At 38.3% G+C, this 22,840-nt stretch overlaps 1 protein-coding gene across 9 annotated transcripts in view; it reads left to right on the top strand.

Annotated features, from left to right (window-relative positions):
- SMG7 (SMG7 nonsense mediated mRNA decay factor) overlaps nucleotides 1-22,840 on the top strand; it is an 85,376-nt gene that overhangs the window by 12,257 nt on the left and 50,279 nt on the right. For 7 of the 9 annotated variants that reach the window (XM_025877554.2, XM_025877549.2, XM_073900129.1 and 4 more), the window contains exon 2: nucleotides 18,533-18,671. The exons of 1 other annotated variant lie outside the window; for it this stretch is intronic. In XM_025877554.2, the coding sequence (XP_025733339.1) occupies nucleotides 18,556-18,671 (116 nt within the window). In that variant the 5' untranslated portion in view covers nucleotides 18,533-18,555. The remainder of the gene's footprint in view (nucleotides 1-18,532; nucleotides 18,672-22,840) is intronic. One more of the 9 variants, XM_073900128.1, reaches the window with a different exon arrangement.

Raw genomic sequence — 22,840 nt, 5'->3', positions numbered from 1 at the left:
TCATTTTCTGCATTTCTGAGTGTATCAATATTTAACTTATGAACTTGCTAAGGTGGTTTTTGAATTGGGTAGGAGCAAATTGTGTCTTACTGGCTATAGAGTAGTTGAGTGATCTTTACTGTGAAGTGGACTACTTTATTCCTCAAGGGTACTATCTTAAATTTTATTAGTGCTTTGTACTTTTCAAAATACTTTTATATAATTGTCTTCTTAAGCCACTGTATACAATAACTTTGTATAGCTTGCTCAATTGACATATTAGAGAAGGAGAACAATACTTAAAGTACCTAATTAGTGGCAGAGCTGGGATTGACTTTAGTCTGCTCCCTCTTTGTCCACTGCACATACTTGGGCAGTGCTCTTAAAAATGAAGTTTCTTGGGCGCCTGGGTGGCTCAGTTGGTTAAGCAACTGCCTTCAGCTCAGGTCATGATCCTGGAGTCCCTGGATCGAGTCCCGCATCGGGCTCACTGCTGGGCAGGGAGTCTGCTTCTCCCTCTGTCCCTCCCCCCTCTCATGTGCTCTCTCTCTCTCATTCTCTCTCTCTCATTCTCTCTCCTCAAATAAATAAAAAATCTTAAAAAAAACAAACAAAAAAAAACAAGTTTAAAAAAAAATGAAGTTTCTCTTTTGGTGTCTGCGTTTGCCATCGATGCTGTCAAATGGTATAATGTATGTAATTTAGATGGCTCACAATTAGTGGTTGCACATTCACATATTAAAAAGCATATTTCCTAAGCTACTTTAATTTTTAAAAATTTCAAATGGTAATGTAGATTTGATTCTTGCCACTCTTAGCATCCAGGAAAGTACTTGTTTGAAATGAACAAAACAAACCCCAGAAAATTGTAAGAATGATCCTGTGATCATGAAAGAGAGTGCAAATCATTGCTGGGACAACAGGCATAAATCTGGACTGTTCCAGGCACACAGGAATGTATGGTTATCCTACCATCCAGAGTTGTGTTGTCTTCCAGTTATTTTTTATATGTATGGTAACATATTCATGTACTCATATTTGTGTGTATGCGTATTGTTCAATAACTGGGATTGGACTATATCATTTGTTTTTGTGATCTGGCTTTTTTTCACTTAACATTTTATTAAAGACATGTTTGTAATTATATATCTACAGCATCATTGGAAACATAAGCATACTGCTCTGTTGTATGGGAATGCCATAGCTTTCTAAACTGATTTCCTAAAAGTGAAAATTTGTGTTATTTCCAGTATTTTATTATTATTTTAAAAAGTGCTGTAATGAACATCGTCATATACACATACCCTTGTGTATGCTTATTTGAGTGACAGGGTGTGCACATTTAAAAATCATTTGTTAGGTGTAGTAGGCAGAATAGCACCCCGCCCCACCCTGACCCCCAGGATATGTCTACATCCTGATCCCTGGAGCCTGTGAATATGTTATGTTAACATGGCAAGGGGGAATTAAGGTTTCTAATCAGCTGAGTTTAAAATGAAGAGATTATCAGGGATTATTTGGTGGGCCCAACGTAATCACAAGGATCCTCTAAGTATGGAAAAGGGAGATAGAAGGATTGACTGGAAAGAGCATTTTGCTGGAATAAGATCACAGGCCAAGGAATGCAGGCAGCCTTGAGACCTAGGTAAAGCCAAAACCCTGACGTCTCCAGAAAGCAACACCATTGTGCTGACACCTTGATTTTAGCCTACTGGGACCCATTTAGGCTTCTGACTTTCAGACCTGTAAGATAATATGTTGTGTCATTTTAAGCCACTAAATTTGTGGTAATTTGTTACAGCAACAAAAGGGAACTAATAATACATAGTAGATCCTACCAGAAAGTTCATACTGTTTATTCCCGCCCTAACAGTGTTTAAAACTACCTGTTTTCTTGTATCCTCACCAGTACCGAGGGAGTACCCCTGTGAGGGGTATACTGTTGACTTCATTTTATAGAAAAGCAGAGAAGCAGAATAGTTAAGCCCCGTGTCATGCATAAAGTAGCTGAACCATGCAGGATTCAGGTTCCAGAATGCTTTTCACCATACATCATATGGACTCTTCCTTTATAGTTTTATATTCTTATTTGCTTAGGATTTTAGGATTTTTAGATTGTATTTTTGTTTATATATTCGTTATTAGATAATATATTTCTGTAAAACATTTAATACGCATAAATATATAGGTAGTATATATGATCTGAACAAACTTTTCTCATCAATCTCAAGCTTCCTAATGCATTTATTTTTTGTAGAATAATAAGGGAGAGGGCAGGGTAATCTTGCCAGGAAACTTATTAAGGGAAAGAGAAGGGGGAGATTATTTTTCTTTTATATTTGTAATGAATTAACTTAGACTGCTTTGAACTCTCTTACTGACTAGTTGGCCTGCTGTTCTCTCTTAGCTGTTCTTCTTGCAGTTTCTGCCTTCAGTATTGCTACTTAAATACAGTATATTTCCCAGAACCTTTGGGAATATCGAGAACTAGCTACTACGGGGAAAAACAGTTCTGACCCACCTGGGCTAATAGGACAAGTGGAGGATGACTTGCCAGTTTTATAATTTAAGTACAGAAGATTAAGATTGCCTTTTCCTTATTGCCTTGGTTGACTTATTACGAGGTGTTCAGGTATCAGCTTCTGACATTAAGGAATAGAATTTTACATGTATGAAATTCAAATCTTAGGTAATAAGTTGCTTCAGAAGGAAAATTCGGTGTGACTCTTTAAAAGTAACAAATTTTTAAAGCTTTCATACATGGCCTGACATCTTTTAATTTTCCATTTTCCTGCTTAAACACAGCTGATCCTGAGAAAGTAAGACTCAGGTTAACTCTAGAAAAAGGACAACCTTCCTCTACTTATCTCACAGTCTTAGCTTCTTTTCATGTGACTTCACATGAAAAAGTTGTCCTTGAAAAGTTCCTTCTTCCAGAAAAGTCTTTGAATCATCTTAGAATTTTGTCAGATAAATGACCAGATGTTCCTCTTTATTCTCAGTACTCTTTCATTGGTTACATTATTTTGTGTTTGTTCACCATTTTATTCCCATGTTAGCATTTGAGGGGAGGTCTTTCTCAATTATCTTAGTAGAACTTGATTTTATTTATTTTTTAGATTTTATTTATTTCAGAGAGAGAGAGTAAGGGAGAGAGCGTGCGAGTGAGCACGAGCGGGGGGCGGGGCGAGAAGAGGGAGAAGCAGACTCCCTGCTAAGCAGGGAGCCAGACATGGGCCTCCATTCCAGGACCCTGGGATCAGGGCCTGAGCGGAAGGCAGACGCTTAACCGACTGAACCACCCAGGTGCCCCTATCTTGGTACAACTTTAGAGCAATACTGACAGTCGGTAAATGTTGACCAGTAATGTATGAGATCATATTTATTGCAGACATTTTTTTTTTTTTAAGATTTTATTTATTTGACAGAGAGAGACACAGCGAGAGAGGGAACACAAGCAGGGGGAGTGGGAGAGGGAGAAGCAGGCTTCCCGCTGACTAGGGAGCCCGATGCGGGGCTCGATCCTAGGACCCTGGGATCATGACCTGAGCCGAAGGCAGACGCTCAACAACTGAGCCACCCAGGTACCCCTATTGCAGATATTTTGAAATATAGTAATTTCTCAGTCAGAATGGTTGACATATCTCAGTCTTCAAGAGATGGTAAAGTCTGAATAATTAGTATTATTCTCCATTGTGATGTAAACAAAACTAGGCACACTTGATTTAGGCAATGAAAAGAAGGAAAAACTGTGTCATTGTCTTTTTAAGAAATGCTAATGGGGGCACCTGGGTGGCTTAGTCGATTAAGCGTCCAACTCTTGCATTCGGCTCAGGTCATGTTCTCAGGGTGGTGAGATCAAGCCCTGTGTCTCGGGCTCCGTGCTCAGTGTGGAGTCTGCTTGAGATTTTCTGCTTTTCTCTCTCTCTCTCACTCTTTCTCTCCCTCTTCTTCTCCCTCTGCCCCTCCCCCCCACTTGTGTGTGTTCTCTCTCTCTCTCTCAAATAAATAAATTAAGAAAAAAAAAGAAATGCTAGTAGATTATATAGGCTTAAGGGTGGGAGAATTAGGGGAGTATATCAGTTATGTGAGCAAGAGAAACAACTGGCTTATTTATGTATGAAAGGGCTAGAGACTTAGGTACAACAGCTCCTGTTACAAATTACCATAGAATTGGTGACTTAAAACAACACAAATTATTATCTTACTGTTCTAGAGGTCAGAAGTTTGAAATGGGCCCCACTAAGCTAAAATTTAGGTGTCCTTCCTTCTGAAGGTTATAGGGGAGAATCCCTTTCCTTGCCTTTTCTAGCTTTTGAGGCTGCTCACATTCCTTGGTTTATGGCCATCTTCCAGCTTCAAAAAACTAGTAATCCTGTCATTGTGCCCTTCGCTTCCTTCATCACATCTCTTCTGACCCTCCTGCCTCTTCCTTCTTCTACTTGTAAGAATCCTTGTGGTTATACTGGCACACCCAGGTAATCCAGAATAATCTCTTCTCAGAATCCTTAATCACATCCAGGGGCGCCTGGATGGCTTGCTCGTTAAGCGGCTGCCTTCAGCTCAGGTCATGATCCCAGGGTCCTGGGATCGAGCCCCACATCGGGCTCCCTGCTCGGCGGGAAGCCTGCTTCTCCCTCTCCTCTCCCCCTGCTTGTGTCCCTCTCTCGCTGTGTGTCTCTGTCAAATAAATAAATAAAATCTTAAAAAAAAAAATCCTTAATCACATCTGAGTTAATGTAAATCCCTTTTACAGTGTTAGGTAACATATTCACAGGTTGTGGGGATTAGGATATGAGATTTTGGGGAGGCTTTTATTCTGACTGGCACAACAGCTATATAGCCTGGAGTATACAACCTTAAAATTCAGCCTGTGAAGACACTCCTTTGTAGGACCTGATCTCTCCGTAATTTATATCCCTGACCCACACTTTACATGCAAGGACCACTGATATTGGAAGTCGTATTTAGTTGCTCTCGCTGTCCAGGGTGGATTTGCTGCAGTACCTCTTCTCTCACTAGCTGTCATTTACATGTTGTGTTGGTGTACTCATTGATAAGTCTGATTCATCTGTATGCACTCTAGCTGCAAGGGAGGCTGGTAAATCTGTAGTGGAAATTGCTTCTGCCTTACAAGTTGGGGGATTTCTTAAAAATAGGAGGGGAAATTAAGACGCTGGGCTTCAAAGAAGAATGCCAGCCAGAGAGAGCATGTAAGTACAGTGGAGAGTCATTGGTAATGGGATTCTATTCGTTTGATAAACTGTGTATCAGAGATGCACAGATGAATAAGAGATATGTCTGTTTCAGTTCTGAGGGCAGCCAGAGGAGGAATGGAAAGCTATGTGCATGTGCCAGTACTCTAACATAAATCAGTGCTATTTCTGTCATACCTTACCTGATAGGAAGCCAACTCTGTTTTGTGAAAGCTTTTCATTTTCATTTCCATTTCATTCTCTCACCTGCTTATCAAAAATTTTGCTGTCAGCTGTACCTTTCTTTTGAATGGTGACGTGGAAGGTAGGCAGGTTTTGAGGCTTTCCTCTTTCATTCCAGTAGCTTAACAGTAACAGTGGTATTGATACATACCTGTGCTGTCCAGAATGGTAGCCATTAGGCATATGTAGCTGTTTAAATTTTATTTCATTTAAATGAAATAAAATTTAAAATGTCAGTCCTACTAACCACATGTCAAATGCTCCTGTGGCTAGTGGCTACTGAATTAGTCAGTCCAGGTCTGTCCCAGTGGTGTGGCATGTTTTTTGTATGAGGGTCAATCAAGAAAAATGAATTTTGCTGGGGGTGGGCAGCAAAGCAAGGTTTATTGAGCAATTTCAAAGTGAGAGTACAAAGCTCCCAAGAAGGGAGGGGACCTGAAGGGGTTGCCCAGAATGAAATAAGCTCTTTTTTTAATACCCCTGGTAAGTTGTTCTTTTTCATATAAAGCTTTAGAATTCACAGCATCCATTCACATGTATTATATGTTTTACCGATAACTCACACTGCAAAATAAGCATAATTAACTCTAACTTTTCATATAGGAAATTGAAGCTCAGAGAGACCAGAGGGTCAAACAGCAAAGTTTGAAGGGGTTATATTCTTTTTTATGTGTGTGTAATATTTAATTCTATTCAATGCAACATAAAGAGCCTAGGGGTACTAAGTACTATGTCAGATATTAGGATACTAAAAAGGCTAGATGGTCTGCCCTGGACTGGGCCTTGTCTGATTCTTGTTGCATTTTTCAGCTTGTGCTGCATAAGGGAGGGCAAATGGAACAATGGGGAGAAGGGGCCTCACACTCCTATGCATGGATCTAACTTTTCTCAGGGAGTCTTCCCCAGACTGATACCCAGTCAGTTTCACGCTGTAACCCCACTAGATTATGTATGGATTTGCTTTTTGTCTCCTCCCACAACCCCTAATGCAAAATGTAAATTCCTTCATAGCAGGAACCTTGTGTACTTTCTTCACTGCTATATCCCAGCTGCTAGAATAGTGTCTAAGATATAGCAGGCCTGAAATATTAAGACATTATTGGTATAAAATGTTTTACGGCTACTTCTATTATTAAGCAAAGTGGTTGCTCTGGAGGGTTTTTCCCCTGCTAAAATCTTAATAGTTTTAGGAGTTAAAAGTCTTTTGTGATATTTCTCTTTCATATTGCTAAAATAATTGATCCTCTCATTACTGATAACCTACTGGAATGAAAGAGGAAAATACATGAATTTAATTAATGGGATTTTGCTTACTAATTACATATGAAGGGAGAGAGGGAGGGTAATATTGAAGTTGGCCTCTCATGCATGATCCTCTCATGCATGGCCCTGTATAGTAACTACTAGCCACCTGTGGTTATTGAGCACTTGACATGTGACTGGTGTGACTGAGGAACTGTATTATATTTAAGGATTTTTTTTTTTTAGAGAGGGAGGTGGGGTGGGGAGGGTCAGAGGTTGGGGTGGGGGGAGAGAGAGACTCTTAAGCAGACTCTACTCCCAGCAGGAGCCTAACACAGCGGCTCAATCTCACGACCCTGAGATCATGACCTGAGCCAAAATCAAGAGTCATACACTTAACCAGTTGAGCCACCCAGGCACCTCTATAATTAAGGTGTTTTTTTTAATTAAGTTGTAAGAATTTATGCTTGATTGAGTTGTCAGACAATTTGTAAATTTGTTATGAAGGTATGCCTTCAACAGTAAATTTTATGAAATCTAAATTCAGATCAAATATTTCTGATGAAAAATTAGCTGCTTAATTGACAGGTGCTGTAATTGTGAAATACACACATTTGGACAACTTAGCATGAAAAAGAATTTGAAATCTTCAATAATATTTATATTGACTACATGTTGAAATGCTAATGTTTTAGATATGTTAGATTAAAAATACATTATCTTCTCTTTTCTTTTGTAAGTAAAAAGAAATAGGTTACATATGGTAAATATGTGACTCATATTAGATTTCTTCTATTGGCCAGTAGTAGTATAGACCATAAGGAGTTTCCATCAAAGGATTTTTACTGTTAAAAATATTTTTGTGTACATATTTGTAGTCTTGAGGTTTTTATTTTATACTTTTAAAATATATAAATAATATCTTAGTTAACTACATTCATTCAACATATTTATTTAGGGAAGACTAGAAAATAAAGTACTCTTCCAGGCAGTTTTGGGGTTATAGTATGAATTACACTTCCAGAGATTAATTGAAGAAATAACATGTTAGGATGTAATATGTGCCATAATAGATATGAAGTGAAGGGTTGACGTCACAAAAATGTCTTAGAGGGTTTTATGAAGGGCATATCATCTCCCTAAAATAGGGAGAATTTTGTGGTGAACTGGAGAAGGATATTCCAGGCAGAGAAAATATAATTTTTTATATTAAAAAAAAAAAGACACAAGAAGAGTCAGAAGCATCTGAGCATAGTTCATGAAGGGGAGGTTTAAGGAGGTAAGGTTGGAAGCTAAATTGGGGGATACTGACAAACAGGCTGCTTAGTTTGAATTTTATGGATAAATGGAAATTAATGTTTTTGTAAATGGCAAGTTTCCATTCTTTTTTATGGCTGAGTAATATTCCATTGTGTGTATTTTATATATATATACACACACACACACATACACCACTTCTTTCTCCATTCATCTATCAGTGGACACTTGGACTGTTTCTGTAATTTGGCTATTTTAAATCATGCTGCAGTAAACATAGAGGTGCATATATCTTTTTGATTTAGTGTTTTAATATTCTTTGGGTAAATACCTAGTGGTGGAATTATTGGATCATGTGGTAATTCTATTTTTGAGGAACCTCCATACTGTTTTCCACAGTAGCTGCACCAGTTTGCATCCCCACCAACAGTTGCCTGAGAGTTCCTCTTCTCCACATCTTCATCAACACTTCTTGTTTCTTGTGTTTTTGATTTTAGCCATTCTGACAGGTGTGAGGTGATATCTCATTGTGGTTTTGATTTGCATTTCCCTGATGATTAGGTGTTTGATTCTTAATGACTTTGCAACCCTATATAAGTGGAAGCAGAGAGAAGTCTGGAAATTGATGTGTTTAGGATTACTTGGTATCCTGTATTTGGGAACTTCATGCAAGTAGTCATGGAAACCATTTGAGAAAACTGCCAAAATCCATGTGAAAGGCCATGAAAGTCTGAATCAGGATACTGAGAAGCATCTTTGAGAGATAATACATGAATTTAATTAATGGGATTTTGCTTACTGATTACATATGAAGGGAGAGAGGGAGGGTAATATTGAAGTTGGCCGTGGGGAAAAGGTAGCACTTTTCATGGAAATAGGTAATAAAGGTATGGGGGTTGAAGGGAATATTTAATAAATGTTCGTGCAGAGATGCCAAATAGGCAGTTGGAATGGGGACATAGTGTGAGCTGGGTTGGAAATGATTGATTTGGTAGTTGTCTTCAATAATGGTGACACTTAAATCCACAAGCTGGGAAGTAATGATAGAGGTGTATGGGTATCAGGTGAGATCCTGAGGGGACAGATAACAGATGATAATAAAGTCAAGTTCCATTCTTCTCCCCCCGCATCCTCCCATCTTCCTCCCCACTGTTGACCATCAGTTTGTTCTCTATAGATAATAGTCTGGTTTTTGATTTCTCTCTTTTTTTCTTTGTTCATTTATTTTGTTTCTTAAATTCCACGTAAGAGTGAAATCACATGGTATTTGTCTTTCTCTGACTTATTTCATTTCGCATTATACTCTCTAGATCCATCCATGTTGTTGTAAATGGCAAGGTTCTTTTCATGTGCTTATGGGCCATTTGTGTATCTTCTTTTATAGTGTTTAAATCATTAGCCCATTTTCATTTTTTATTTTTTTGAAGATTTTATTTATTTATTTGACAGAGAGAGAGCATAAGTAGGCAGAGAGGCAGGCACAGGGAGAAGGAGAAGCAGGCTCCCTGCCAAGCAGAGAGCCCGACACGGGGCTTAGTCCCAGCACTCTGGGATCATGACCTGAGCCGAAGGCAGACACTTAACCAACTGAGCCACCCAGGCGCCCCTAGCCCATTTTTAAAATTGTATTGCTTTATTATTGAGTTCTCTTTATGTTTTTTCTGTATAATTCCTTTGTGTTTGTATACACACACACATATCCCAGTGTGGCTTGCTTTTTCACTTAATTATTTTGAGGAGCAGGAGTTTTAAATTTAAATGAATCGAATTTATCATCAGTTTACTTTTTCTTTTATTGAAGCTTGCCTTTATGGAATTCTTTATTTGCCCTGGGGCAGTGAAGATTTTCTCCTAGAAATTTTATAGATTTAGGTCTGTGATCCATTTTGAATTAATTTTTGTGTGTGCTGTGATGTATCATTTAAGGTTAATTTGTTCATTTTTAAATTTTTATCTCCAGTTATTCCAGCACCACCATTGAAAACATTTTTTCCCTATTGCGTTGCCTGGACACTTTGGTTGAACATCACTTGACTGCACACAGACACGTCCATGTGCATGTGCTCATACACATGAGTAATGAGTCCGTTGCTGTGCTCTGTTCTGTTCCATTGATCTGTGTATCTATTCCATACCAATACTATACTGTTCTGATTATCACCGCACTAAAGTAAATTTTGAAATCTGGTAGTGTAAGTCCTCCCAAATTTACTCTTTTTCAACATTGTTTTGGTTATTCTAGGTTCTTCCATTTCCAGATAAATTTTAAAGCCAACCTGTCAGTTTCTACCAAAAACAGCCTGCTAGGGTTTTGATTGGAATTGTGTTCTAACTATAGATCCGTTTGGGGAGAATTATATTGATCTTTTTAAAGTTAGCTTTTATTTGTTTTCTGACGAGATTGGGCGCGTTCAGGGTGGTATGGCCGTAGACTGAAAATTGAAGTCTGTCATGAATCTTGGAATAATGAATAGAAGCTTAGGATCTGGAATTCTGATATACCTGGATTTGAATCCCAGTCCTAGCACATACTATCTTTGTGATCTTGGGCAAGTTTCCTACAATCTCTGAGCCTTATTTATAAATTGGAAAAATAGGGGCGCCTGGGTGGCTCAGTCAGTTAAGCATCTGACTCTTGATTTGGGCTCAGGTCATGATCCCAGGGTCATGAGATCCACCCCTGCCTTGGGCTCTGTGCTGGGCGTGGAGCCTGCTTAAGATTCTCTCTCCCTCTGCCCATCCCCTCCCATTCCCTGCCCCTCTACGCCATGCTCACACTCTTAAGAGAAAAAAAAAAGGGGGGGGGAGGAAAAATAGTAGTTATATAGTAGTTATCACAGATTGCTATGAAAATTAAATTGAGAATGGTTTATGTGAGTCACTTATTATTTTGTGGGTCCCCAATAATTAATAGTTTATTTTTCCTTCTCCGTATATTCACTTTAAATTTTATTCTTTCACTCAAGGACTTTTTTTCCTTTTAAAGGTGCAGTATTTAAACAAGCCCCTTATGGCATTCATGAGACTGTTTTCATCCTTTTGCTTTTCTTCCTTGAGTTTTTCCCATGTTTATCCCATTCCATCCCATTAAAAACATTTTATGTATCCCATCTTAAAAACTCTTTTGACCCTCATAGCTCCCTCCAGCTACTGCCTCTCTTTCCTTGATAAAGATGCCTAAATTCGGTTTTAGTTTCAGTTCCTTTCCTATTTTCTATTGAAGTCAAACCATAGGCTTATGCCTCCACTTCTCCACCAAAATTGTTCTTAACAAGATCCTCAGTGGCTTCCACATTACTAAGTCGAATAGTCAGTTCTCGGGCCTCATTTTACCTGATGCATCAGCAGCACTTACTGATTCTGTCCCCTTCTTGAAGCTCTTTCTTCATTTGGCTTCTAGGACACCACATTCAACAAATTTTCCTTCTGGGGCACCTGGCTGACTCAGTCTGTAGAGCATGCGAGTCTTGATCTCAGTATTGTAAGTTTGAGTCTCACACTGGGTATAAAGATTACTTAAAATCTTAAACAAACATACAAATTTTCCTCCTAACTCTCTGGCTGTTAGTTCTCAGTCTATTTACTTTTCTGTTCCCTTCTCAGCTTTGGCCTCTCAGGCATACCTCAGAGATACTGTGGGTTCAGTTCCAGACCACCACAATAAAGTGAATATTGCAATAAAGCAAGTCAAATGAATTTTTTGGTTTCCCAGTGCATATAAAAGTTATACATACACTATGCTATAGTTTATTAAGTGTGCAATAGCATTATGTCTAAAAAACCAATGTGTACACCTTAATTAAAAAACACTTTGTTGCTGAAAAATACTAACCATCATCTGAGCTTTCAGTGAGTCGTAATTGTTTTGCTAGTAGAGTATCCTCCCTTGATGTTGATGGCTGCTGACTGATCAGGGTTGTGGTTGCTGAAGGTTGGGGTTGGCAATTTTTAAAAAATGAGGCAATGAAGTTTACCACATCAACTGACTCTTCCTTTCCAAATGATTTCTCTGTGGCATGCAATGCTGTTTGATGGCATTTTATCTACAGTAGAACTTCTTCCAAAATTGGGAGTCCGTCCTCTCAAACTCTGCCGTTGCTTTATCAGCTAAGTGTATGTAATATTCTAAATCATTGGTTGTCATTTCAGCAGTCTTCACCAGGAGTAGGGCCCATCTCGTGAAACTACTTTCTTTGCTCATCTATCTGTAAGAACCAACTCCACATCCATTCAAGCTTTATCAGTGCGTTATAGTGATTCACTCACATCTTCAGGCTCTACTTCTAATTCTTATTCTCTTTCCACCACATCTGCAGTCACTTCCTCCACTGAAGTCTTGAGCTCCTCAAAGTCATCCATGAGGGTTGGAATCAGCTTCTTCCAAATTGCTGTTAATGTTGATATTTTGACCTCTTCAGATGAATCTCAACTGCCTTAATGGCATCTAGGTTTGGGAGTCCTTTCCAGAAGGTTTTCAGTTGACTTTGCCCAGATAGTAATTCCCATCAGAGGAATCACCATCAATGGCAGCTATAGCCTTATTATGAAACACATTTTTTATTTTTTTTAAGATTTTATTTATTTCTTAGAGAGTGTGAGAGAGCACAAGCAGGGGGAGCGGCAGAGGGAGAGGGAGAAGCAGGCTCCCCGAGGAGCAGGGAGCCCGATGTGGGGCTTGATCCCAGGACTCTGGGATCATGACCTGACTAAAGGCAGACACTTAACTGACTGAGCCACCCAGGTGCCCCTGAAATGTAGTTTTTAAATACAAAGTCTTGAAAATTGAAATTACTCTTTGATCCATGGGCTACAGAAAAGATGTGTCAACAGGCATGAAAACAACATTAATCTTGTCCATCTCCATCGGAGTTCTTGGGTGACCAGGTGTATTATCAACAAGCAGTAATATTTTGAGAGGAATCTTTCTTTCTGAGCCGTAGGTCTCAACAGTGGGTTTAAAATATCAGTAAACCATGTTGTAAATAGATGTGCTGTATCCAGGCTTTGGTGTTCCATTCATAGAGCACACAGGCAGAGTAGATTTAGCATAGTTCTTAAGGGCCCTAGGGTTTTTGGAATGGGAAATGAGCATTGGCTTCAACTTAGTTACAAGTTGCATTGTCCCTTAGTAAGAGAGTCAGCCTGTACTTTGAAGATTTGAAGCCAGGCATTAACTTCTCCTCTAGCTATGAAAGTCCTAGATGGCATTTTCTTCCAATATAAGGCTGTTTTGTCTACATGGAAAGTCTGTTGTTTAGCCACCTTCACGAATTATCTTAGCTAGATCATCTGGATAAGGTAGTGCAGCTTCTATAACAGCATCTGCTGCTTCACCTTGTACTTCTATTTTATGGAGTTGGCTTCTTTTCTTAAACCTCATGAACCAACCTCTGCTAGCTTTCAGATTTTCTTCCTCAGCTTCCTCACCTCTCTCAGCCTGCATAGAATTGAAGAGATTTAAGACCTTGCTCTGGATTAGGTTCTGGGTTGGGGAAGTTTGTAGCTGGCCTGGTATATTTAGACCGCTCAGACTTTCTTCACATCAGCAGTAAGACTCTTTTGCTTTATCATTTGTGTGTTCACTGGAGCAGCACTTTTCATTTCCTTCAAAGAACTTTTTTCTTTGAGTGTACAGGTTGGCTGTTTTTTGCAAGAGGCCTTGCTTTTTGGCCTATCTAGGCTTTCATTCTGCCTTCCTCACTAGGCTTAATCATTTCTAGCTTTTGATTTAAAGTAAGAGACATGCTACTCTTTTCACTTGAACACTTAGAGGCCGTTGAAGAGTTATTAACTGGCCTAATTTCAATACTGCGTCTCAGGGAATAGGGTGACCCAAGGAGAGGGAGAGAGATGGGGGAGTGGCCAGTTGGTGGAGCAGTCAGAACACACACAACATTTGTTGATTAAGTTTGCTGTCTTATATGGGAATGCTTTGTGGTGCCACCAGAACAATTGCAATAACATCCAAGATCACTGATCACAGAACATCATAACAAGTATAATAATAATATTATGAAAAAGTTTGAAATACTGTGAGAATTAACCAAAATGTGACACAGAGACATGAAGTGAGCAAATGCTGTTGGAGAAATGGTGCAAATAGACTGGCTGGACACAGGGTTGCCACAGACCTTCTGTTGTAAAAAACGCAGTTATCTGTGAAGCACAGTAAAGCAAAGCACAATAAAAACAAGGTATGCCTGTATGCTGATGACTCCCAAATGAATATCTGTAGTCCAAACCTTTCCTTGAAACCCCAGATTCTAACTACCTATCCGTTCATTCCCTTGGATATATAATAATCATCTCAAAATTACCATCGTTATCAAAAACAATAGCAAGAGCTTATATAATACTATGTGCCAAGCGCTGTTGTCCCAAAATGGACTCTTCTCCATATACCTACTTGTATCATCTTCCTTTTATTAGTAAATGGCAAATCCACTGTTCTAGCTGGCCAGGAATCATTTTTTATTTTCCCTCTCTCTCTCTCTCTCTTTTTTTTTTCCTTCACGCAACAAATGTTGTTGGTTAGAGTCTGATGACAGCCATCTTTGTCCTGCCTACTGGACCAAGCCAGTTAATTCTCAATATAGCAGCTAGGTTGAACCTGTTAAAATCTAGATTAGATCATGTCATCTCTTTGCTCAAAATCTCCAAAGTTTTCTCATGTTTCAGACCATCTAGGTCAAGTTGGATAACTCAGCCAGTGGGTCAACCTGACTGGAATGGTCCAAGACAACCTCACTCAAATGTCTGGACCCTCAACTGAGAGGACTGTGATAGGTAGGAAAACTGGGTCTCCTTTTCCCAAGTGGTCTGTTGCCCTTGGCTTCATAACATGATGATGGTGTTAGCAAAAGGGCAGGCTCAAATGCACAAGTGCTTATCAAGCCTGTTTCTGTCATATTTGGTGAAGTCCAATTGGCCAGAATAAGTCACATGGCCAGCCTAGGGGTCAATATGTGAAGGGAATTAATAAGGGTGCAGATACCAAGTGGTGTGTGATTCATTGGGGGCCATTAATATAACAGTCTTCCATATGCCCTCCGTGATCTCTATCCAAGTTAAATTGATTTTAATATACCACCCCTTTCTTCAGTCAGATAGGAAAATAATAAAGAAGGAACATGACTAGGTAAAACTGACCTCTGGAAGTTGTGGGCTAAATAACGTTTTTTTGGTAGAAAAACCAGATTTGACTTTTGTATATCTTTTATTTTTTAATTTCAGAGACCACCTAGATGTAGAGAGTACTATATGTACTATAATAATTTATAGATTCTTTTTTTTTTTTAATTTTATTTATTTGTCAGACAGAGGGAGAGAGCACAAGCAGGGGGGAGTGGCAGGCAGAGGGAGAAGCAGGATTGATGTGGGACTGGATCCCAGGACCCCGGGATCATGACCCGAGCCAAAGGCAGACTGTCAGCGACCGAGCCACCCAGGCGCCCGTTTACTCTTTTTTTAAAATCTAATTTTTGTTCCATGTCACCTATCAAAGCATATAGTCGCATACTTGTTTTCTTCAAATCTCCTCTGTACTTTGTCTTGTCTTGTTGCCCTTATGTCATTTTTTTTTCTCTTATTGCCATTTCCAATTAATCTGGTCTGTTATTACATCAATATTTATTTTAATTCTAGTGTCTTCTCATTTTGGCTTTCATTTTTCGGTCTTTGGAATTCTGTTAACCTTATCTTACCATTATAAGTACGTGCAGGCATTTACTTTATTATGTCTTCAAAGGTAGTCTTACCTGATCATTTATATATTCAGATGCTAATTTTATTAAAAATTGTTTTTCTTTTGGGCACCTGGGTGTCATAGTCCATTGAGTGTCCTCTCAGTTTCAGCTCAGATTGTGATCTCAGTGTTGTGAGATGAAGTCCTGCATCGGGCTCTACGCTCAGTGCTGAGTCGGCTTGAGGTTCTGTCTCCCTCTTCATCTCCCCCTCCCACTCCCCCTCCCACTCATGCTCTTTCTCTCAAATAAATAAATCTTTTTTAAAAATTGCTTTCCTTTATTTTTCCCTTTTTTTAACCTAAAAGGCATTTAGTTTTCATTTTTACTGTGTTAAATAAATAGTATAATATTATCTTGTATTTTATTTCCAGAAGGTACAGAGTTGTTACATAGAATGCATTTTTTTTCTCCAAAGGCACTGGGTTCAGTAGAGTCGAAAACCATTGTTTTGGCATACCTCATCTAATGTAAAAATTGAGATGAAGGGGAAATAGCCTTCCAATTGTTGGTTTCATCTAAATTTATTTATTTATTTTTAATTGAAATTCAGTTAGCCTTAATCTAAATTTCTTGTTTAACTCACTTGGGTTATTGTATTTATCCGTATTCTGTTGAGATTTCAAATTTTATATTTCTTTTAATTTTTTAAGATTTTATTTATTTATTTGAGAGAGAGCACACATATGCATGAGCAAGGGGAGGGGCAGAGGGACAAGCAAACTCCCTGCTGAGCACAGAGCCTGACTCTGGGCTTGATCCCAGGACACTGAGATCATGACCTGAGCAGAAATCAAAAGTCAGATGCTTAACCAACTGAGCCACCCAGGCGCCCCTCAGATTTTGTATTTCTGTAGAAACCTGTAGTGTATTGTAAGTACTATATAGATCCCAGTGTGCAGAAAACAATCTGAATTTCAGATAGCCAAATAAATGATCATGGACTTCTCTAAACTGTTTATGAAATGGTAGGTTTTCTGAACTTAGAAGGAAGTATGTTATTCCTGGTTATCAGATTAAAAAAAACCTTTAAAATTATTTTCCTGGAAGACTTTGGAGGCTATTCTCAGTTTGGAGAAACTTTGAATTTTTAGTGTCTTGGCCTTTTGAGAGACTGTGTAGTCCAGATTAACAGAAATTTACTTGATACACTTTAGTCTGGCAGGCATAACTAGTTAGACACCGGATATACAAATTTGCACAGGACAGTCTCTAGTGGAGGAAATAACTTCATCATAGTGCTGAGTGCTGAGATAGACGACGGCATTAAGATGCACTGGGAGTGCTTGGCCAAGCCAAAGCCCTCATGTAGAGGTTCCTGAGTTTTAAATGAGAGAAGGGGTTAACCAGACAAGGAGGGAAGAAGGAGGGCATTCCAGGTTGAGTGAAAGAGCATGAATAAAGATAGGAACAAAATAGCTAAGAACTAAAAGTAATTTAGTTTTATTAGGTCATAAGTACAAAGTAGGGAGCTGTGGGACTTCAGATGCAATGCTAAGGAGCTTGGGTTTTATCATGTGGTATTTTCTCAGTCTTCCACTAAAGTACAACTAAGGTCGCTGGAGATTGAATACATGCTTTCAAAGTAAGGGAACAAAGTCCACATGGACCTCCTGCATGTTTGAAATTTCTCTTAAGACTGGTGTTTTATTGTTAAATATTATAACTTTGTCTTTTATTCTAGAATTGATTAGTGTGAGTTCTTAGCCTCAATTTCTTAATTTATAGAATGAGAATAATAATAGCACTTACATCTTAGAATTGTTGGGAGGACTAATAACTATAATGATAACAATGACAAAATAGCTAATATTTTTTGAGGTCTTACTGAGGAACAGTCCTAAGTGCTTTATTTCTATTACCTCATTTAATCCTCAAAACATCTCAATGAGGTAGGTACATTTATTTATTTCCTTCTTACTTCTAACAAAACTGGGGCTTAGAGAAGTGATTTTTGTAAGGTTACACAGCTAGTTGTTGGCAGAACTTGGTTTGAATGCACAGTCTGAATACAAGACGCTTAACTATTACATATACTCCCATTCTTTGAGATCACGCATATAGAACATTTAGCACATACTCTGCCACATTGTAATTGTAATTGTAAGCAATTAGCAGCAGCCAATAATATTAACTTAACTTTGTTCAAATCTCTGAGTTAAATTGATGTCCCTAAGAAATTTTGCTTTTTTTCTGTGGCTTGACTTACTCCCAGCATGCCATTAAATGCAGACAGTGTGACACACACACCCATGCTTTTAACCACTACCCTTTATTGCCTCCTCCTTCCTTGTGGATCTCTGTCCACATTAAATTTTAAATCTATGGCAGGGGCCATATTTGTTTTGGTCATCATTGTATACCCAGTCCTTGACACAGTATCTCACACATAGACATTACTAAATCATTCAGTGAGTGAATAAAGATCTAAAACCTGACATTTTTAGCTGATCTTAGAATTTAAACATCATTTATACCACCTCTAATTGTGGTTTAACTGCTTTACATGTTTTTCTGTTGATTAACAGTCTAGTTTGGACCAACCATCTGCTCCTGTGTTCTACAGGGCACTCTCACCTTGGAACTACAAGAACCCTGCTGGGTAACTGGTATTTGTTTGCCTTATAGAGATCAGTCAGCTTTCAGAGAGAGAGGGTAATTAGATAATATTTTGATCTAAAACTAGAATGTTAGAAATATACAAAACAGCATTTTAAAATGTGTATTCTAAGAAACAATACAGAAAGAAAAAAAGTATTTTTCATTTGCCTTTGACATTAAATCATTTCAAATAAAGAGAAAATAATTATTTTTTTCAAAGGAGTTCTCTGTTACTGTGGGTTAACTCATATTTTCCTCCTCTCCTCTGTCTAGAATGTCTTAAACCATTCTACCTTATGAGAAATTGGATGTTCTTGCAGATAGTCATTGTGGGAGAAAACGTTTCATTTAAGTCCCAGATGAGGACCGGAAACTTGAAATCAGAGGAGCATCTGAAATCAAGTAATATTAGGTAGGATAAAAATTACAAGGGATTTCTACATGTTTGTATTCCTTTTAGAGATGTATGTTAAAGTATGCATATTCTATGAGCACTAATGGAAGAGTTAGAGACTTTGTGAAGCGTTTGCTATTGGCCAGGATGGGAGATGGGAATGCTAAGATGTTTTTTTACTTATGTGGCTTCATGAGAACTTTGGCATATGTTTATTTTGTCATGAGCATTTATATCTTGTAGTTGAAGGAAATTTTTAAAATATTTACTGACAAATCTAAGACATTTTTATGTTTATATAATATCAGGTCTCTGAATATTCATAATAAGCATAGGGACATGTGATCCATCTTATAGATTGTCCTTTAATATGAAAATTCCTGTGTTTTGGGTTACATATATAACAATTCATTTTCGTGCAGGGAGCATCAGCTTTTACTTAGTTCTCTCTGTCTGCATGGATACAGTCCAGCCTCCCAGATGCCTATAGAAATAGGTATATGATTGCATGCCAGAGAAACCCTCTCTAACCACATGGTGAGTTAGAAACTGTTGTCACAGCAGTTTGTAATAACAGTTATAATGACAGAATGGGTGAGGGCGTCTGATCTCAGAGATGTGGCTTTTAAATGAGAAGTGATAGTTGCCCCTAGAAATTGATACCATGACAGTGACACCTATAGCCAGGCCATTCCAGAAGATTTGTTTTACTATACAGTGCTTAAGATCTCTGGAACCAGACTATAGGTGGAAACTAAGCTCTGCCACCTCCTAGTTGTGTGACTTTGGGCAAGTTATTTAGCAACTCTGTGCCCCTATTTCCTTGCAGCAAAATGGGGATACACTTACTACTTACCTGATAGATTTGTTGTGTGAATTAAAGATTTAATAAAATATGAAAGCATGTAAACAGGACCTAGCAAATACTAACTGATCAAACTATTTTCATTAGGCTCTTAGTTAATTCTTAACAGAGGAGTTTAGAGTCTATAATTAATTATCATAACGTGTCTGTATTTTATAATTTGCCTGATCTGTTATCAGGTCCAATATTTAAAATGTGTTTAAGTTATGTAATCAAAACTACTGTTTGGAGAAAAGCAAAAAAGAAACTGTTTTGCAACTTTGACGTATCTACCTCTGGTTTCATTTTCTGTACATACTAAGAACTTGGTCATCATGACGTGTAAACAGTTTCTCTTTCTATTGTCCTTTAGCATTATATGGTAGTAGATGACAGGATTTTTGACCCCCATCTTGGAATGTTGTCTTCTTCAACCTCGTGTTCTGCTTCAGAAGGGATCCTGTGTCAGGAACCAGATTAGCAAAAGTAGTTTGGTGGTCACAAAAGTGTTGGTTTTATAATCGGATTACAGCCTTCCCTCTTGGAGTTTTCACTTAGGTTCTTTTATGTAACTTACTGGTTGTCTGTTTATTTCTCATAGCAACTCTGAAAGGGAGTTTGTTTCCCTGTTTTACAGATGAGGAAATTGAAGTTTTTTGGAAAGAAGTGCCAGCATACCACTACTAATATATAGGAAACCCACATTCAGACCTTTTTTATTCTGTATCACTTTTCATTGCAGAAAATTGCCTCTTGTATGATGTACATTTTACCATTCATTAATTCAACAAAATTTTAGTGAACAGCTACCATATACCAAGCATTATTTTAGGTGTTAGGGATACAACCCTGAACACTATCTTCTCCCTCATTCCCATGGGCTCTTCTCTTTCTCTAGTTGAACTGTAAGCATGTATCTTTATCCTTGTACTCAGCCATAACGTATTGAAATCATCTGTATGTCTTTGTATCTTCCACTTTATCTTGAGTTCCGTAAAAGTAAGTAGGACCTGCCGTCATTAAGGCTAGCTATATTTTCATATTAATTTTTCCATTGTGTCTAATCTATATGGCTTGCATAACTTTTTCTCAGTTATTTTCTTTGTCTTTGGCTCCCTTTCCTATTCATTTTGTAATTATCTCTGATAGTCACCATTCTCTTCAGTTTATCTACCTCCTACGTTCATATCTGATCTACTTTATCTCTGAAGGTAATGCAGTGAGTGTAGCTGTGAATTCTCTTGATATCTCTTGACCCCACACTACTCCCAGATTCTTCTAGCACATTTCCATCTACCCTTACCTCCCCCCAATTTCATCTGCCTCTTTTTCAAAGGCAGTCCTGTCTTACTAATCACATTCTCATTTCCTTCCATATCTTCCAGAACCATGCTCTGTCAGTTTTGTTCTCATTTTAAGTCTTCAACCTATTCCATTCTCCTAGTAGCTTCATTTCTTCATTTTAAACATGTTTAAGTCTCTACCATTATAAAAAGGAAACTTCTCTTTATCATTGCCCTCTTCCCTTTTTCCTCACTGCCTAACATTTTAATTGGCCTAAGGTTTTCTCTTTTTTTTTTTTTTTGAGAGAGGGAGAGAGAGCCCGTGCGAGCAGGACGAGGGGCAGAGGGAGAGAGAGCATCTTAAGCAGACTCCACACTCAGCGTGGAGCCTGACTTGGGCTCAGTCTCATGACCCTGAGATCATGACCTGAGCCAAGATCAAGAGTGGGACCCTTAAACATCTGAGCCACCCAGGTGTCCCTGAACTTCTCTTTCTTATTTGTTCCCTACTCCCCTGCAATTTGACATTGTCTCTTTTCTGGCAGGGCTATCGTTTACCCTTATTTCATCAAATCCAAGCCACTTTCCAGTCCTTGTAGTTATCTGCCCATTAAAAATGAATATAGGTCTTTCTCTGACTTCACTTCACTTAGCATGATATCTCTAGGTCAATCCATGTTGTTGCAGACAGTAAGATCTCATCCCCTTTTATGGCTGCATGATATTCCATTGTATATACATGCCACATTTTCTTTATCCATTCATCTACGGATGGACACTTGGGTTGCTTCCATATCTTGGCTATTGTAAATAATGATGCAATAAACATAGGTTACATATATCTTTTTGAATTAGTGTTTTAATTTTCTTTGGGTACATACTCAGTAGGAATTGGATTATGTAGTATTTCTATTTTCAGTTTTTGAGGAACCAGGGAACCATGTGATTTCACTTACATGTGGAATCCAAAAAAACAAAACAAATGAATAAACAAAAAGCAGAATCAGACCTATAAATAGATGGTTGCCAGAAGAAAAGGGGATGGGGGAACAGGCAAAATGGGTGAAGGGGAGAGAGAGATACAGGCTTCCAGTAATGGAATGACTAAGTCACAGGAATAAAAGGTACAGCATAGGGAATCTGGTCAGTGGTATTGCAACAGTGTTATATAGTGACAGATAGTAGGTACACTTGTGGCGAGCATAGCATAACAAATAGAGTTGTTGAATCACTGTGTTGTACACCTGAAACTAACATTGTGTGTCACCTATACTCAGAAAAAAATGATCATTGAAAGCTAGCTTCTCCCTTCTGCCATTTGGGCAATGACATTTTCTCTTATGTTTTTAACTATCATCGATGTTCAGGTCATTCCAGAACTGTATCCCTAGTCTTGATGGCTCCTCTGCTTGACACTTACTGCTAAGTTCCTGCTTCTACCCTGTATTTTCTCATATACCCAGCTATCCAAGCTAACAAACTGGGAATGATTTGGACTGTTTTCTGTGCTTTAGCTTTCCTTCTGCTGATTTTACTTCCAGGTATTTCTTGAACCTAGGTTTTTCTCTCCATCTGTATTGTCACTTCCTCCCTTCCAGTCTTGCCCTTTTAAAATTCATTTTTCATGCATGTTGTTGTAATCTTTTAAAAATGAAATTCTGACAATGCTGTGCTACTGCTTAAAACTCAGCACTGGTTTCATATTACTTAAAAGATAGAATCTGAGCTCTTTAATGTGTCATGCAGGCTCTCACAATCTGCCGTCTGCCTTGGTTCTCGGCTCATCTCCTGTGGCTTTTTACCTAATATTTTATGTTCCAATCTCCCTCCTTCACTGACTTAGCTTAGCTTTTATTGTTGTGCCACTGTTTCTGCCTGGTAGAAGAATTCCTTCTTAACTTTGCTATTTCCAGACCAGGGCTATCCCTTAGTAAAACTAGATACACATTTTCAAATAATAGAAACTGTAGAATAAATGTTGTAATATAGAGCATTGGTTAATGTTAGGAGACTTGAAAATTCATGACCAACTGTAAAGTGCCATAGAGAGAAAGCGTATT

The sequence above is a fragment of the Callorhinus ursinus genome, unplaced genomic scaffold, assembly GCF_003265705.2.
Source record: "Callorhinus ursinus isolate GAN/ISIS: 27379988/994484 unplaced genomic scaffold, GSC_fseal_2.0 scaffold13, whole genome shotgun sequence".
NCBI lineage: Eukaryota > Metazoa > Chordata > Mammalia > Carnivora > Otariidae > Callorhinus > Callorhinus ursinus.
This window is presented reverse-complemented; position numbering and strand designations above follow the sequence as displayed.